Source organism: Oncorhynchus tshawytscha, linkage group LG11, assembly GCF_018296145.1.
Source record: "Oncorhynchus tshawytscha isolate Ot180627B linkage group LG11, Otsh_v2.0, whole genome shotgun sequence".
In the NCBI taxonomy this organism is placed as follows: Eukaryota; Metazoa; Chordata; class Actinopteri; order Salmoniformes; family Salmonidae; genus Oncorhynchus; species Oncorhynchus tshawytscha.
In genome coordinates, this window is record NC_056439.1 from 35,557,011 (window position 1) to 35,576,364 (window position 19,354).

The 19,354-nt window shown below is 43.5% G+C and overlaps 1 protein-coding gene across 1 annotated transcript in view; it reads left to right on the forward strand.

Moving 5' to 3' along the window:
• Positions 1-776: 776 nt before the first annotated feature.
• LOC112261858 (TOG array regulator of axonemal microtubules protein 1) overlaps positions 777-19,354 on the forward strand; it is a 32,885-nt gene continuing 14,307 nt past the window's right edge. The window contains exons 1-8 of the mRNA XM_024437487.2: positions 777-2,891; positions 9,795-9,861; positions 14,751-14,876; positions 14,961-15,203; positions 15,298-15,599; positions 15,960-16,189; positions 16,404-16,504; positions 16,604-16,774. Coding sequence (XP_024293255.1) covers positions 1,857-2,891; positions 9,795-9,861; positions 14,751-14,876; positions 14,961-15,203; positions 15,298-15,599; positions 15,960-16,189; positions 16,404-16,504; positions 16,604-16,774 — 2,275 coding nt within the window. The 5' untranslated portion in view covers positions 777-1,856. The remainder of the gene's footprint in view (positions 2,892-9,794; positions 9,862-14,750; positions 14,877-14,960; positions 15,204-15,297; positions 15,600-15,959; positions 16,190-16,403; positions 16,505-16,603; positions 16,775-19,354) is intronic.

The following is a 19,354-nucleotide window of genomic DNA, read 5'->3' on the forward strand; positions in this document are numbered from 1 at the left end:
CACTGTCAGTGATTTATTAGAATTCAATAAATCAGGTAGGATAGGATGACCCCAGGTAGGATAGGATGACCACTGTCCAGCGGTACCACCCCATTCAAGGCATACATAACCAGCATGGCTACCACAGCATTCTGCAGTGATACACCATCCCATCTGGTTTGCACTTATTTGGACTATCATTTGTTTTTCAACAGGACAATGACCCAGCACACCCCCAGGCTGTGTAAGGGCTATTTGACCAAGAATGATAGTGATGGAGTGCTGCATCAGATGACCTAGCCTCCGCAATCACCCGACCTCAACCCAATTGAGATGGTTTGGGATGAGTTGGACCGCAGAGTGAAGTAAAAGCAGCCAACAAGTGCTCAGCATATGTGGGAACTCCTTCAAGACTGTTGGAAAAGCATTCCAGGTGAAGCTGGTTGAGAGAATGCCAAGAGTGTGCAAAGCTGTCATCAAGGCAGGGTGACTACTTGGAAGGATCTCAAATATAAAATATATGATTTCACACTTTTTTTGGGTTATTACATGATTCCATGTGTTATTTCATAGTTTTGATGTCTTCACTATTATTCTAAAATAGTACAAATAAAGAAAAAACATTGAATGAGTAGGTGTGTCCAAAGTTTTGACTGGTACTGTATATCGTGATTCGCCCATAAGCAAAACAGTTGAATTGAGATTATTTTTACGTTATATCGCCCAGCTCCAGTATACCAGAAGGTACTAAAAGGAGTGGAGCTACTAGTTTCGATGTCTTCACTATTATTCTACAATGTAGAAAATAGTAAAAAATAAAGAAACCTTGGAATGGTATACATCAAATTCCATCCGATTCTCAACCTACCACTCGCGTCACCATGGAAGCGGTCCGTTTGTGTCATGTTGTATTCGCCATTTTGATGCTTCTTGGCGTGGGCTACGGCGATGAACGTCTCTACTTCAGCGCAGCTAGCTAGATTAGCTACAAACATTCAACATAGAATCTCATACAGTTACAAGGGGATTTCAATTCGTATTATTAGTCGGACATTTAACCGAGGAGGTCATGAAGATTTGGAAAACGTTTTCGTACCCCGGACGTCAAATTTGAACGACTAATTGGAATGCGAAGTCCGAATTTGTCTGTTTTCTAACTTCGCCAGTTAACGTTAAGTAGTTAGCCAAGATAGCCACCACCAAGTTGCTACTCAGCCGCAAGCCTTGAAGACGTAGATAAAAGCTATCTATGATATTGAATTATATGGAAAACATCAATCAGAAGAGGTACTGGCAGCGACGTCGCCCTGACACTCCATTTCTGAACAATGAATGATGTTAGAAGCAATGGAAACATATTGTGGGCTACCTAGTTACCAATGCAGTTAGCTGAAATACAACAGGGGCTTTCAAATATAACATTCCACTCTGCTTTTTCCCCCCGTCGTGGCTATGTAGGGAAAGCACAGCAACCTTACAAGTGGTTTTATTTTCACTCAACGATGCTTTCACTGTTCACGTTCCAGTTGTCTCGTAGAACAAAACAAAGAACATTTATTCATAAGAGGCTGCAAATATGAAGTATTTTAATGTCATGCATTGATTATGCTTGGACATGTTCAAATGTCTTTCCCAATACCAGCTGCCTACAGGTGTAAAACTTATTGTTGAACTGACTATTACCATATAAAGACATCTGAGTGCAATTGTACTGGACGGCAACCACTATTATATTTAACTAACCAATATTTGGACAAGAGGCTAAATCTACCCACCAAGATGACGATTCAAAGTAAAGGACAATATTGCTGTCCTCACAGAAATGTGAATGCTTCATTAGATTTCCCCATTTGACCACATCCAAAGGACCATCCATTATGATTTTTGGATTGATATCCCAAGAGTTACACGAAAAGCTCCTAGACCTCAAAAACTACCAAAATCGAACAAATGGTGTGGAACAGCTGAAAAATATCCTCTTTGGATTGGACTTGAAGCCAGTCCCCTCAGACAGTATTGTGGAGTTTATCAATTTTCTCCGCAGACTTCTAGATGACAGCAACTTCAAGGTTTTGTACGGCACTTTACAGGTGATAAACCTACTCATTCAGAAATTGGATTACAATGTAGACACATATTTCAAACAGTTAGCGTGTGTGGCTCTGAAAACCCTTGGGGACACCCGCGCTGTCACCAGGAATGAGTATATGAATGTGTTCAGGCAGTTGACTAGAATTGTAGGGCCACAGAAAGTGTTGGACCTTGTTATTGGACACCTGAGACACAAGAACTCCCGGGTCAGAGAGGATGTCATCAACATCATCACAGCAGCAATGCTCACCCACCCCAGGAAGGACTTCAACATCCCCAGCCTCTGCTTTGAAGTTGCACCATACCTGGCAGATAGCAAGAAGAAGGTCCGCCATGCAGCCCTAGAACTATTTGCCGTTTTTGACCATTGCCTTGACACAGGGAAAAAACAGCCCCTAATGAAGGCTGTAAACAGAGTTGAGCTCAATGGGGATGTGGAGGGTCTTATGGCAGCTGTGCAAGCAAGAAGAGCCAGACACATACTTCCCAGACTGTCCTCGGATGGAATGGTGGAGTATGCCCTTGTAATCCCTAAACCAGGACAACGATGCTCACCTCAGTTTGGGTCGGGAGCTGACCTGGAGTGGGTGCTCAATGGTGGGCGGATCAGCAGTGCCAGGAGCATCAGGACAGAACCAGACTCTGACAGGCTGTATCATGGTTATGGAAGCTTGGGCTCCCTTGTTGATGACCTTCCACTGCAGAGGAGAATTGTCAGTGCAGGCAAAGGGAAGAACAAGCTGCCCTGGGAGAGGTCAAGCCTCCCTTCCACAGTGAACACCCAGCCACGCAGTGCCCCTAAGGGGAAATCCTCTGATCAGGTTGGTCATCGATGACAGCAAGGTTACATCAAGCAAAAGTCTGAAGACGACACTGGTCTATCTAGCTGTTTTGATTTAGCAAAGTCTCATTAGAGAAAGAAATATTAAGACATCCTCTAGGCTATATAGGTATAAGAATCTTATTTCCATAGAGGCATCATAATTCCATTGAATAAGGTGCAAATAGAATGAGGTTTGCAACCACCCAAAGTACAAATCTATCAAATATTATTTTGCAGGAACCTGGTTAAAATGACCCCAAACATGTCTACACCGAATCAATAACACGCTGTATACTACATCAGTATACAACACGCAGTATACTAGATACTGACAAATACTTGTGTTAGGACTATATGGAGTTGTACGTGCAAAAATCCAGGAAACAATTTATATTAATTGGCTCACTGCATACTGTGAAAATGGTAGGCCTAATATACTGAACAAAAATATAAACGCAACATGCAATAATTTCAAAGATTTTACTCAGTTACGATTAATTTGAGAATCAGTCAATTGAAATGAATTCATTAGGCCCTAATCTATGGATTTCACATGATTGGAAATACAGACATGCATCTGTTAGTCACAGATGCCTATTTTTATTTTTTAAAGGTATCACAAAGGGTCTCAGGATCTCATCACGGTAGTTCTGTGCATTCAAATAGCCATTGAAAATGTAATTGTTTTCATTGTCTGTTTTACGCCCATTTCCATAACTGCACCGCCACCATGGGGCACTCTGTTCACAATGTTGACATCAGCAAACCGCTCAACCACATGATGCCATTACACGTGGTCTGCAGTTGTGAGGCATACTGCCAAATTCTCTAAAATGACATTGGAGGCGGCTTATGGTAGAGCAATGAATGTTCAATTCTCTGGCAACAGCTCTGGTGGACATTCCTGCAGTCAGCATTTCAATTGCACGCTCCCTCAAAACATGAGACATCTGTAGCATTGTGTTGTGTGACACAACTGTACATTTTAGTGGACTTTTATTGTCCCCAGCACAAGGTTTACCTGTGTAATGATCATGCTTTTTAAACAGCTTATTGATATGCCACACCTGTCAGGTGGATGGATTATCTTGACAAGGGATACAGTTCTCACGAACAGGGATATAAACAAATTTGTGCCCAAAATTTGAGATAAATAATATTTGTGTGTATAAGAACATTTCTGGGATCTTTTATTTCAGCTCATGAAACACGGGACCAGCACTTAACATGTTGTGTTTATGTTTTTGTTCAGTGTAGTTATGTATGCAGTGATGATGCAAATGTTTCCCTTTAGTTGACATTATTGACTCAGCAATCAAAGTTCACATGTTTAATGGTGTAAAGGGCTTCTAAAAATATTAATGCAGATCCAATGGAATAAGTTGCCTTTCAATCAGTCACTGATTTACTGTGCTCTTGGAGTAGCATCTTTCCTATTGACTTCACCATCCACCTCAGGGGCTGTGTTTTAGTTGATTTGTTTGTCTCCACAATCAAAGCCCTAGTGCACTGATTGCAAAGGGCCTGAAAAGGACTGTCACCTGTCTGCAAGGGCTGGTAGTTTATTTTGTTGCCATGACAACCATTTGGTGAGCAGTCAGTTGCCTTGTGGCCAATTAGGAGGAGAGAGATGACAGCTACCATGTCAGTGTTTATCAATCAACTTAGTCTTAATTTGAGATAAGAAAAGGGGGGGGGGGCTCTACCATATTCTGAAGGCAAGCAAACTATTTGTTTGATGCCTGATGTGACATTGAACATTCATTTGTTTGTCATTTCAGAGATGCATTCTCAGGCATTTCAAGTTGTGGTCAGTCAGGGAAAATCAAATAATATTATTGATCGCATACACATACAGTGGGGAGAACAAGTATTTGATGCACTGCCAATTTTGCAGATTTTCCTACTTACAAAGCATGTTTTTATCATAGGTACACTTCAACTGTGAGAGATGGAATCTAAAACAAAAATCCAGAAAAATCACATTGTATGACTTTTAAGCAATTAATTTGCATTTCATTGCATGACAAGTATTTGATACATCAGAAAAGCAGAACTTAATATTTGGTACAGAAACCTTTGTTTGCAATTACAGAGATCATATGTTTCCTGTAGTTCTTGACCAGGTTTGCACACACTGCAGCAGGGATTTTGGCCCACTCCTCCATACAGACCTTCTCCAGATCCTTCAGGTTTCGGGGCTGTCGCTGGGCAATACGGACTTTCAGCTCCCTCCAAAGGTTTTCTATTGGGTTCAGGTCTGGAGACTGGCTAGGCCACTCCAGGACCTTGAGATGCTTCTTACGGAGCCACTCCTTAGTTGCCCTGGCTGTGTGTTTCGGGTCGTTGTCATGCTGGAAGACCCAGCCACGACCCATCTTCAATGCTCTTACTGATGGAAGGAGGTTGTTGGCCAAGATCTTACGATACATGGCCCCATCCATCCTCCCCTCAATATGGTGCAGTCGTCCTGTCCCCTTTGCAGAAAAGCATCCCCAAAGAATGATGTTTCCACCTCCATGCTTCACAGTTGGGATGGTGTTATTGGGGTTGTACTCATCCTTCTTCCTCCAAACACGGCGAGTGGAGTTTAGACCAAAAAGCTCTATTTTTGTCTCAACAGACCACATGACCTTCTCCCATTCCTCCTCTGGATCATCCAGATGGTCATTGGCAAACTTCAGACGGGCCTGGACATGCGCTGGCTTAAGCAGGGGGACCTTGCGTGCGCTGCAGGATTTTAATCCATGACGGCGTAGTGTGTTACTAATGGTTTTCTTTGAGACTGTGGTTCCAGCTCTCTTCAGGTCATTGACCAGGTCCTGCCGTGTAGTTCTGGGCTGATCCCTCACCTTCCTCATGATCATTGATGCCCCACGAGGTGAGATCTTGCATGTAGCCCCAGACTGAGGGTGATTGACCGTCATCTTGAACTTCTTCCATTTTCTAATAATTGCGCCAACAGTTGTTGCCTCCTCACCAAGCTGCTTGCCTATTGTCCTGTAGCCCATCCCAGCCTTGTGCAGGTCTACAATTTTAACCATGATGTCCTTACACAGCTCTCTGGTCTTGGCCATTGTGGAGAGGTTGGAGTCTGTTTGATTGAGTGTGATTGACAGGTGTCTTTTATACAGGTAACGAGTTCAAACAGGTGCAGTTAATACAGGTAATGAGTGGAGAACAGGAGGGCTCCTTAAAGAAAAACTAACATGTCTGTGAGAGCCGGAATTCCTACTGGTTGGTAGGTGATCAAATACATATGTAATGCAATAAAATGGCAATTAATTACTTAAAAATCATACAATGTGATTGTCTGGTATTTTGTTTTAGATTCCGTCTCTCACAGTTGAAGTGTACCTATGATAAAAATTACAGACCTCTACATGCTTTGTAAGTAGGAAAACCTGCAAAATCGGCAATGTATCAAATGCTTGTTCTCCCCACTGTATTTAGTAGATGTTATTGCGAGCAATGTTCCCTCAAAAAAAATCCGGCACTGAGCAAATTTCAGGTCTGCTGAGCACAAACTTGAACATTGTGAAAATTCTGTGCAACTGTGAACACTGAGGCTGTACCCACTTTAAGTTACAGTTTTAACAGTGGCCAAGTAGGCTTCTGTGGCTATTTGATCATAATGTAGGCCTACCAGAGTGGCCTACCATCAAAAACAATGGAGAAAAATGCATCCCATAATATTTTAAAATGGAAATAGCTGTTCTGTCAGTAGAAGCAAATGTGTGGTGTTCAATGTAGCCCTACATTCCATGAGACTTTTGAAAAAACATACAGGGCTTGACATTAACCTGTTTATCCACTTGTCCTTCATACAAGTATGTGACTGAAAATGTTGTTTGATGTAAGAAACCACTTTACAAAATAAAATGTATTATTATTCCCATACCATTATTAGAGAAACAGACAAATTATGCTACCCTCTGCCTATTGGCTACTTCGCTTATTCAAAACCGTCTCAAAATACAACACTGCTCCTTTAAGACATAAAAAAAACTATTTTAAAATGCACACATTTTGTGCTCTTATAGGAAGCAACCACTCACCCATTGTTGACTAGAAATGAGCGATAACTGGGCTAATAACTAGCAAAGAATATGAACAAATGTGCACAGGTCTTTTTTTTTCTTCTTTTAAAAACAATGTTACCCAATTTTTCTCCCCAATTTCGTGGTATCCAATTGTTAGTAGCGACTATCTTGTCTCATCGCTACAACTCCCGTACAGGCTCGGGAGAGACGAAGGTTGAAAGTCATGCGTCCTCCGATACACAACCCAACCAAGCCGCACTGCTTCTTAACACAGCGCGCATCCAACCCGCTAGCCAGCCGCACCAATGTGTCAGAGAAAACACCGTACACCTGGTAACATTGGTTAGCGTGCACTGCGCCCGGCCCGCCACAGGGGTTGCTGGTGCGTGATGAGACAAGGATATCCCTACCGGCCTAACCATCCCTAACCCGGACGACGCTAGGCCAATTGTGCGTCGCCCCATGGACCTCCCGGTCGCGGCCGGTTACGACAGAGCCTGGGCGCGAACCCAGAGTCTCTGGTGGCACAGCTGGCGCTGCACCCGGGAGGCCCACTAGCCTGAGTCTTGTCTGTCAATGCAATAGAATCCTACTCCAATGCGCTTTGCCTACAGCAAAATCTCTTGCATAGTTTTGCATACTAAGTCTTGCATAGTTTATTTTGTTTCGGTATGTTACATTGAAAGTGGCTAATATTGCGTTGATTCAAGCACCTTTCCCGCAGTAGAGCGAAACATTGATAGTGTTGACTGAAGTGGAAATCTCTGGAAAGTTGAGTGAAGTTCAACCTTGTGCTTCCCTGCGCGGGCTGATATTTATTTTGCATGGCAGTCTGAGGGGAGCTGCACACCAACGCAGTTTAAAGGGAACATTGATTGTGGGGGAAACTAAATGCTTGGGTTGCTAGCTCCAACAGTGCAGTAATATCTAACAATACACACATCTAAAAAAAGTTGGAATGGAATTAAGAAATATATATATATTATAACTAGGTAAGTCAGTAACAAATTCTCATTTACAATGACGACCTACACCGGCCAAAACAGGACAATGCTGGGCCAATTGTGCACCGCCCTATGGGACTCCCAATCACGACCGGTTGGGATACAACCTGGATTCGAACCAGGGAGTCTGTATTGATGCCTCTAGCACTGAGATGCGTGCCTTAGACCACTGCGCCACTCATGAGCCCGAAATATTAGGACGAGTAATGTCAGAGTCCGTTGTATAAAATATGTGTGTGTGAGTGATTGGATGTGTAGACATGGATAGAATATGTAGTATATCTGAAGAATACGTAGGATAATAATGTAGGCCTACTGTACATCGATAGAGGGTTTGAATACATATCTATTGCATGTTCCACATTAGACAGAAAAGGTGAGACTACATATTTGACTGCTTGGGGGAGACAAGTACCTAAAATTACAGGGCACCTGTTCCTCGATGAGTGATAATCTAAAGAGCTTTATCTATGTAGCTGCGGGGAACCCCTGGCTACAATGGGTTTACTCCAAGATCCTCTCATCAGGGAAGTCAATTTGCTAATCTGCACGTTTCATTCTCTCAGATACTGAAACACCCAGCTGTCAGTGTCAGACAGTGGCATAGGTTCTTAGTGGGAAACACTGGCCATCTTCCCTGTTTCGCATAATAGAGAGCCTATGTAGACTACTGAATAGTCGCAAAGATGCAACAAAAGTATAGGCAATGCACTCGGATGAAGATCTGCGGGGGAGAAATCCCAGCACTGTCACAGAGACTGGTGGGGATAACAGACTAAAGGTCTGGTTTCACCCCCCACACGACGCTGACTGTAGACTAGGTGGGAGGGGCTGGCTGGCATATTTTATTAATCTCTTCATTCACGGGACTATGTCATGTGGATTGCAGAAACCATCGCTGATGTCTCTCTCAGCAGTCTTGATGTTGTAACGAACCATGAACTTGGAAGATAAAAAACAACTCAATTGAATGATGTTTTTAAACCTATTAATTTCTATGGTTTTGAAAATTAAACCCCTCTCACAGATGATCTCCTTCCCTTGGAGCAGTTTGCCACCAAAATGTCTTGGAAAGAATACACTGTGCAACAAGTTTCAGTGAGCATTCAGGTACTATCAAAGGCAAAGCATTGTAATTTGCAAGAATGACCTTCATTGATCACAATAGTTGAAAACTAGAGCTACTTGTTCAGAGGCGTTTTGTTTGCTCTGTGCCCCAAAGTCATTTTGGAGCCTTCCAGTGAAACCTTATGTTTACAGTAGTCCCCATCTCCCAGCAACATCTTTGCCACACAGCACACTTGTATTCAGAGAGGGTTTGAAACTTAATTCGCAATGCATGTGAAGATCATAGGGCCCGATGCAACTGGAACATCAACCACTTACGTCCCTAATGTTGATTAAGTTCCCAGTGGGTTCGTCTGAAGGCGATGTGAGTTGCTTTTAATCAGATAGCCGTGAGATGGATCTCAACACCCTGTCTGAGGGAAGCTTTGATGTTTGAGGTGAAAACTGCACATCACTCTCCTTACCTCAGATATCTATTTTACTGTGAGGCTTACAAATGTGCCATGGCAACACCTTTAAAAGTTTAATAAGAGTGGTACATGTCATTGACGTAGACAGACGCCAATTTGAGCTCGTGTCTATACACTGACAGACCCAGAGCACACAATTACTTTGAGCTAAACATTGCTTTGTTGACACCAATGGATGAAATTACAGTTGATCCATGGTAGGCTCTCTATGTTTTCAAATAATCGTTTATGTTTGACATGTGAACTTGACCCAGTATTGTAGCTCTCAGTGATGGATAAGTGTCGCTATTGTTACCCCTTGATTTTATCTCCTCAGGTCATCAGTGAAGACTGCCTGTCCCATACCCGGAAGCTGAGTCCGGAGACATATGTCCCCAGTTTTGGTAAGTGCCCACTTCTGTCTCTTGCATGCATCAAGAGCTACCGCACAAGCTGACAAGATGCAGTTCAGTTGCTGTCAGTGCTGAAGTTAGCCAGGTTATAGATTAAACCAGTTTTTAATAGGATTATCACACAGAGTCAATGGATCCACGCCATTCAGAGCACTGACATGACTGAGTAGAAAGAAGAGTGCCATGCAGGTCTCGCGCAACAAGGATTAAACAAATTCATAGCCGTTGGTTATTGCTGTACATTATAGGGAAATAATGCCCAGTAGAACGCCTTTTAAGCCAATCAGAAACTAGTATTTAACAATTCCATGGCATAATTGCCTATATTTTGCTGCCATTGTTGGGAAGACATGAGTACACAAGACAAGTACCAAGCAAGGCCAGTTTGGACATTAGCATTCTTCACCCTTGAAATCCTAACCACTGTTGTGCTTTCCATCTCGAACTGGTGTAAAAATGTCTCTACAAGAATGCATAGGTAGATGGAGAGTTGTGTAATGTACTGTGACAATATATGGAGGTGTCCTTGAAGTGATGGGGTGGTGCTTTCTCTAAACATGGTTGATGTGTCAGTGGGAGTCAGTCAGTCACTCCTCTTCATGTTCCTGCTTTTTAGCGCCAATGCCGTTCGTAGGCGTTCAATAAATAGACACTTAATATGAGGCATGGAGCCTGGCATTGAGAATGAGTTGTTGAGAATGCAATAAGTTAGTACTAAACCTTGATCTGGTTCTCACTATGAAAACAGTGTGATCAAATACATTCATTTTGTGTTCTCTGTTGACAAAGGAGAATATATGAGGTATTGATTTTTAGTTAGGAAGGCCAGTAATTACTAAAGTTGATGAAAGCAATAGTTAGCTTCAGTGATTTATCAGAGTTCCTCCACTTTGCAGTCACAGTTGGTTTGTGATCACGGCCACCACCCTGTCGGAGGCTTCCTTCCCATTGCAGTCAACTAGCCCACGGCTGACTTGGCTCACTGAAAAGACCCAGTCAGACAACCAGAGGCAGTGGTCAGGAGAAAAGCTCTCAAAGGATGGAAAGGACCAGTCTAGGTGGGGAAGCCAATAGAGATTATACAGCAGATACTGTGTCATAAACTTGGTATCATCTGAAGTGGGAATGCTAGCGATAGTACTTAGGTATTCAATTGCCAGGGTATTTTTGTGCAACTTGACCTCTCGTCAAGATACCTTACAGTGAAGCAGCGGAGTAGTGACAGGAGAATAAGATGCATGCCACACTCCTGATGTGGTTTGTATGGTTGGTTGATTTGGACATAATAAGTATTGTTCTGTTATAGGACTTAGAAACTAGTACCTCCACTACTTTTAGTACCTTCTGGTATACTAGAGCTGGGCGATATGCCCTAAAAATCATCTCAATTATTATTATTTTTGCTTATGGGCAAATCACGATATATATACAGTACCAGTCAAAAGTTTGGACACCTACTCATTCAAGGGTTTTTCTTTATTTGTACTATTTTCTACATTGTAGAATAATAGTGAAGACATCAAAACTATGAAATAACACATATGGAATCAAGTAGTAACCTAAAAAGTGTTAAACAAATCTAAATATATTTTATATTTGAGATTCTTTAAAGTAGCCACCCTTTGCCTTGATGACAGCTTTGCACACTCCATTTGAACAGCATGCTAGTTTGTCCACTTTGTTCAGATGTTGAAATCAAGTGAACTTACTTATTTCTCAGAATGAGAACGTATTGCCAATTCCTTATACACTGAGTATACAAAACATTATGAACTCCTGCTCTTTCAGTGACATAGACTGATCAGGTGAATCCAGGTGAAAGCTAGGATCCCTTATTGATGTCACTTGTTAAATCCACTCCAATTAGTGTAGATGAAGTGGAGGGGACAGGTTAAAGAATCATTTTTAAGCTTTGAGACATAGATTGTGTATGTTAACGCTAACCCTTAGCAATGCTGCTGTGTTTTTCATGGTCAACAGTTTCCCGTATGTATCAAGAGTGGTCCACCACTCAAAGGACATCAAGCCAACTTGGCACAAATGTGGGAAGCATTGGAGTCAACATGGGCCAGCATCCCTGCGCAACTCAATATTAGGAAGGTGTTCTTAATGTTTTGTACACTCAGTGTATAATTGTTTTATGCTTATTGCACATTTATAAACGGACTAGACAGCCAGTATAACAGTCTGGCTAAAATGCTGGCTTAATGCCGCGCGTGACAAACTGAGCATTCATTTTCCAGAATCAATGTTCACTGATACTCCTGTTTTAGTAGCATCTACTCTGCACACACTTTGAGGAGTTTATACATAAAAAGGGTAGCGTTGGAAAGGTTAACTACTCTTCTATTACAGTAAAATAATCTCTCAATATCTTTTGGTGTCTAAATTACCGATTCTGTTGGACCAAACCTCAAATGCAATTAGTGTGCAAAGCTGTCATCAAGGCAAAGGGTGGCTACTTTGAGGAATCTCAAATATAAAATATATTTTGATTTGTTTTCACGTTTGGTTAGTACATGATTCCATATGTGTTATTTCATAAACTCAGCAAAAAAAGAAATGTCCCTTTTTCAGGACCCTGTCTTTCAAAGATAATTCGTAAAAATCTAAATAACTTCACAGTTCTTCATTGTAAAGGGTTTAAGCACTGTTTTCCATGCTTGTTCAATGAACCATAAACAATTAATGAACATGCACCTGTGGAACGGTCGTTAAGACACTAACAGCTTACAGACAGTAGGCAATTAAGGTCACAGTTATGAAAACTTAGGACACTAAAGAGGCCTTTCTACTGACTGAAAAACCCCAAAAGAAAGATGCCCAGGGTCCCTGCTCATCTGCGTGAATGTGCCTTAGGCATGCTGCAAGGGGGCATGAGGACTGCAGATGTGGCCAGGGCAGTAAATTGCAATGTTTGTACTGTGAGACACCTAAGACAGCGCTACAGGGAGACAGGACGGACATCTGATTGTCCTCGCAATGGCAGACCACGTGTAACAACACCTGCACAGGATCGGTACATCCGAACATCACACCTGCAGGACAGGTACAGGATGGCAACAACAACTTCCCAAGTTACACCAGGAACGCACAATCCCTCCATCAGTGCTCAGACTGTCCACAATAGTCTGAGAGAGGCTGGACTGAGGGCTTGTAGGCCTGTTGTAAAGGTATGTCCTCACCTGACATCACCGGCAACAACATCGCCTATGTGAACAAACCCACCGTTGCTGGACCAGAAAAAAAAGTGTCAAAAAGTGCTCTTTATTGACGAGTTGCGGTTTTGTCTCACCAGGGGTGATGGATTCGCGTTTATCATCGAAGGAATGAGCGCTACACTGAGGCCTGTACTTTGGAACGGGATCAATGTGGAGGTAGAGGGTCCGTCATGGTCTGGGGCGGTGTGTCACCGCATCATCGGACTGAGCTTGTTGTCATTGCAGGCAATCTCAACGCTGTGCGTCACAGGGAAGACATCCTCCTCCCTCATGTGGTACCCTTCCTGCAGGCTCATCCTGACATGACCCTCCGGCATGACAATGTCACCAGCCATACTGCTCATTCTGTGTGTGATTTCCTGCAAGACATGAATGTCAGTGTTGGCCATGTCAGCCATGGCCAGCGAAGAGCCCGGATCTCAATCCCATTGTGCACATCTGGGACCTGTTGGATCGGAGAGTAGGGCCATTCCCCCAAAAATGTAAGGGAACTTGCAGGTGCCTTGGTGGAAGAGTGGGGTAACATCTCACAGCAAGAACTAGCAAATATGGTGCAGTCCATGAGGAGGAGATGTGCTGCAGTACTTAATTCAGCTGGTGGCCACCACAGATACTGACGGTTACTTTTGATTTTGACCCTCCCCCCCTTTGTTCAGGGACACATTATTCAATTTCTGTTAGTCACATGTCTGTGGATCTTGTTCAGTTTATGCCTCAATTGTTGAATCTTGTTATGTTCATACAAATATTTACACATGTTAAACGCAGTTGACAGTGAGGGGACGTTTCTTTTTTTGCTGAGTTTAGTGTTGATGTCTTCACTATTGTTCTACAATGTAGAAAATAGTAAAAATAAAGAAAAACCCTGGAATGCGTAGGTGTGTCCAAACTTTTGACTGGTACTGTTTTGCCCATCCGTACTGTATACCTACAGTATGTAATCTAACACAATGCTGAATGTATACTAGTAAATACTATTGAATCGGGTGCATTGGGAATTTGAAATTAGTCCAAAATATTGTACAAGACTTTGCTAAAGTAGCCTACAAATAATGTAAAATGATAATACAATATTTCTGCTGTATGTTTTTTGCTAGTAAAGCATGCAGTGAAATACAAAAGTAAAACTTGTGTGAGTTAGTTATGTGTTTTGGGGTCGGGAGTGTTTGTGACCCTCTACGTAGCCACTGTTTACAAGATTAGCCTGTGCTTGCAGGCAAGACTGGACTTGGCTATTTTTAAAGCTGGCTACAGAACACGCCAACAACTTTTACTGCACAGTATAAACAAACAGTGTCCGAACAAATGTCCCCCTTCGCTGCTCTCTCATAAAGTCTGTTTTCAAACATTACTGAACGAATGGGTTTGTCAATGGATGTTTTAACTAAGCCAAAGCTTAGCTAAAGGTATTAAACCTAGACAGAATAATTTATCAAGTGAAACAAACTGGGATCCGATTACATTCCCCATGCCAGGAACTGGGCTCACAAGCCAGCCTGACCCCAGCTTTAGCTTGGCCTCAATGAAGAGGACTCCATTGACCATATCACTTTGAAACTTAACATGAGTTGCTGAAGCAACCAGTCATCGTATTGTATTGATAGACAATATATGATGGTTGAGGTACACTACAGTAATAGCTGATTTGTTGTCCTCTAGGTTCTGCAGAGCCCCATAAAACCCTGTCCTCTAGGAGGGAATCCCCTGGACGCTTGAGAAGGAGTGGGAGCCTTGACTTAGACCCTGACATCTTTAAATCTACCAACTTCTCTGACACAGAGGGAGGTGAGGAAGTCTTTACTCTGCTCAGTCTGTGCCTTCTACAGAACAGTTTCATTGAAAGGTAACTGAAGGATCTTTGTGTTGCAGTGGTACACAAGGCCCGTCTCCTCTCTGGGACCTCCGGCTTTGAGCACACCTTATCCAACCCCTCGGCCCAGGGCACCTTCCTACTGCCCTCCTACCCTATGGCTACACTCCCCGGGGGCCTGCTGACCCCAACACTGTCCCACCGCCGCGCTGACTCCTCACTGTCAATGTCCAACACTTGGCCCAACAAGAGAGAGAACAGCCCTCAAAGACGAGACCCCAGCCCCTGGAAAGACATATCAAGTATGGGTCTGGTGTCTTCTGCATATTGGGTAGATCTTGATAGTCATGTAATTTATTTGAGGCATGTTGTTGAGTGCTTTCTTTGTCCACACAGGTGACTTCTCATCCAGCAGGTGTTCTCCACGGCCTCACCGTGCTTCTCTGGTGAGCTCCTCATCTGCCTCGTCTTTCCGACAGGCTCTGAGCAGGACGCGGACCGGGCTGCCTATCTCCCCATCCCCAGGCCTTCTCCTGCCAGAGCGGGGCTTGTCTCAGAATGGCCAGTGGTCTAGTCCTCTAGCTCCATCTCCATCCAGCCTGCAGGACCACCTGTCTGAGAGGGACCTTTGCCTAGACCTGGATCACCTCAGCCTGCAGGACCAAGACCAGGAAGAGGACCACTTGGACCGGCAGGAGGTCAGGATCAATGTTTTACACACAAGGTTCTGCTTAGTGAAGTCTCCAGATGGATTTAGCTAGGACACTGTCTTAAAGCTACCATCTTGCCATCAGGGTTTTATTCATATCTGTACTCAGAATAACTCAGTGCAGGAATATGCAATGTGGATAATGTTTCACCTTCATTACTGCAGTGGTGGTGAAATGGGTCATATTTGGGACTAAGTATCCTTGATGTAATGTTAGTGCTGTGGAAATAGTACTTGACATCTAAATTGTCATGGATATAACACCCATGCATAAAATATTATCTGTATGCACAGCACCCTCTTGCCCTGCTCTCAGGTTACTGATGAGCTAATGTGTTGTTGTTTATAGATGTTGAACTCACTGCGCTCTCTGCGCTGCAGCGCAGCTAAGAAGAAGGCCAAGGTGAGTCTGAGTGGCTCAGACCCTGACCCAGATAGCCCAGACTCAGCCATGAAACTGGAGCTGGCTCTGGACTCCCCCTCTCACAACTCCCCCACCGTCACCAGCTCAGCTAGCGAGAGCGGCCTCTCCAGCCTCTACTCACCCCCAAACACCACCCTCAATGGCACCAAAACCAGGTACATTCCACAAGATTCTTAGACCTCCGTAGACAACCAGTAGACTAAGTTGAACCATTTGGTTCAACTAGTTTGAACCAAATGAGATCCTGTTTCAAGAATTATGGTGGGCAAAGGGACCATGCTATGATGGTCCCACTTTCAAGTACACACACCCGAGGTATGATGGATCTGATATCCCTCCTGATGACTCACCTCTGACCTCTTTCAAAAGCCCTGGGAATTCTGCCTCCTCTTCAACAAAGCCTCACATTGCTAGAGTGCCTTCTGCTAAGCTGAGATCTTCCGTCTCCATGGACTTCAGTGCTCTTCAAGGTACAGTGAGGATTTAACATGTAAAAGGATCTCTCTTATTACTGGCTGAGTTGTTGTTTCTATTTAGCTCTAATGGTGTTTCTGTGTTTTCTCCACCAGGCTTTCCACTCAGAGATAAAATCATACCTGAAGTGAGTGTGGTTGGTCAAAGAGTCACCTACTCGAACGGACCAATGGAACCTGAGGAAGAGGACAGGACTACAGAATACTCTCCACCCCCAAGTAGACTAGCCTGCCGTGAGCCAATCAGAGCCCTGAGGCCTGCCAAAGGTCAGTCACTGCAAAGAGATCTGCTCCATTGAGGCATATCGCTGTCTAAAAACAGTTTATTTTCATTATGTTTGCAATATGTTGTTTGTCCAGTACTACACTGAACAAAAATATAAACAGAACATGTAAAGTGTTGGACCCATGTTTCATGAGCTGAAATAAAAGATCCCAGAAAGTTTCCATACGCACAAAAAGCTTATTTCTCTAACATGTTGTGCATACATTTGTTTACATCCCTGTTAGTAAGCATTTCTCCTTTGCCAAGATAATCCATCAACCTGACAGGTGTGGCATATCAAGAAGCTGATTAAACAACACGGTCATTACACAGGTGCACCTTGTGCTGGGGACATTAAAAGGCCACTCTAAAATGTGCAGTTTTGTCACACAACACAATGCCATAGACGTCTCAAGTTTTGAGAGAGTATGCAATTAACATGCAGACTGCAGGAATGTCCACCAGAGCTGTTGCCAGAGAAAGTAATGTTATTTTCTCTACTACAAGCCACCTCCAATGTCGTTTTAGAGAATTCTGCAGTACGTCCAACCGGCCTCCCAACTGCAGACCACATGTAACCACGCTAGCGCAGTACCTCCACATCTGGCATCTTCACCTGCGGGATCGTCTGAGACCAGCCACCCGGACAGCTGATGAAACTGTGGGTTTGCACAACTGAAGAATGTCTGCACAAACTGTCAGTAACTGTCTCAGGGACTCTCATCTGCGTACTTACCGTCCTCACTAGGGTCTTGTCCTGACTGCAATTTCCGGGGGTACCCAACTTCAGTGGGAAAATAACGCCGGAGAAGTGTTCTTCAGAGATTAATCCCAGTTTCATATTTCATCTGTACCAGTCAGATGGCAGACAGCATGTATGGTGTCGTGTGGGCGAGCGGTTTGCTGATGTCAACGTTGTGAACAGAGTGCCCCATGGTGGCGGAGGGGTTATGGTATAGGCAAGCATATTTGAATGCACAGAGATACTGTGACGAGATCCTGAGGCCCATTGTCGTGCCATTCAGCTCATGTTTCAGCATGATAATGCATGGCCCCATGTCGCAAGAATCTGTACACAATTCCTGGAAGCTGAAAATGTCCCAGTTCTTCCATGGCCTGCATACTCACCAGATATGTCACCCATTAAGCACGTTTGGGGTGCTCTGGATTGACGTGTGTGACAGCGTGTTCCAGTTCCCACCAATATCAACTTCGCACAGCCAGTGAAGAGGAGTGGGACAACATTCCTATGGTTGCAATGGGTCGGAAACTTTCCAGTAAATTTCTGGAATTTTTCATCGGAAGTTAAGCCCTGGAATTTTAGTTTTTTTGTACTAGTTTTTTTTCTAATCTTTAGAGGAAAATGCCACGGGCACTATCTGATGTGTGGAGACATTTCACTGCAGCTAATGTAGAATAAAAAACTGTGTACATTCACAGATACTGTGCCAAATCATATGTGAAGAATGCAACAAAGATGCAGAATCATATGGCCAAGTGCATAAAGTTCCCTCAGTGCTCACAACAAGCAACCTCTGACAAAAGTCCCTCTACTTCTATTCGATGTGAAAATTATGAATCAGACACCTTATCGATAGCAACAGCTCATGGTCCTCAACAGAGTTCAAGTGAAGGTCAAGAAAATCATAGAGAAAGCAGACTGTATTGCAATCATCTCTGATGGGTGGTCGAATGTTCATGGGCAAGGAATAATTAACTACGTCATCTCCACCCTTCAACCAGTATTCTACAAGAGCACAGACACAAGGGACAACAGAGACACCAGTCTCTACATTGCAGATGAGCTGAAGGCAGTCATCAATAACCTTGGACCACAGAAGATATTTGCACTGGTGACGGACAATACTGAAAACATGAAGGCTGATTGGTCTAAAGTGGAGGAGTCCTATCCTCACATCACATCCATTGTCTGTGCTGCTCAGGCATTGAATCTGCTCCTCAAGGACATCATGGCACTGAAAACAATGGATACACTCTACAAGAGAGGCAAGGAAATGGTTAGGTATGTGAACGGTCATCAAGTTATAGCAGCAATCTACCACACCAAGCAAAGTGAGAAGAATAAGAGCACCACATTGAAGCTTCACCCCTTTGGATGGTGTTGTCATCATGTTTGACAGTCTCCTGGAGGGGAAGGAGTCTCTCCAAGCAATGGCCATAACACAGTCTGCCGATATGGCCAGCCACATCAAGAGGATCCTCTTGGATGATGTATTTTGGGAGAGAGTGGTAAGCAGCCTGAAACCTATAGCAGTAGCCATTGCACGGATTGAGGGAGACAATTTCATCCTGTCTGATGTTCAGACTCTGCTTGCAGATACAAGTGAAGAAATCCGTACTGCCCTACCCACTTCACTGTTGCTTCAAGAAGAGGAAACTGCAGTTCTGAAATACATCAAAAGGCTTGACTTCTGTCTGAAGCCCATGCACGCCGCAGCGTACATGTTGGACCCCAAGTATGCTGGAAAGAGCATCCTGTCTGGTGCAGAGATCAACACAGCCTATGGTGTCATCACTACCATGTCTCGCCACCTTGGCCTGGATGAGAGAAGGGTTCTTGG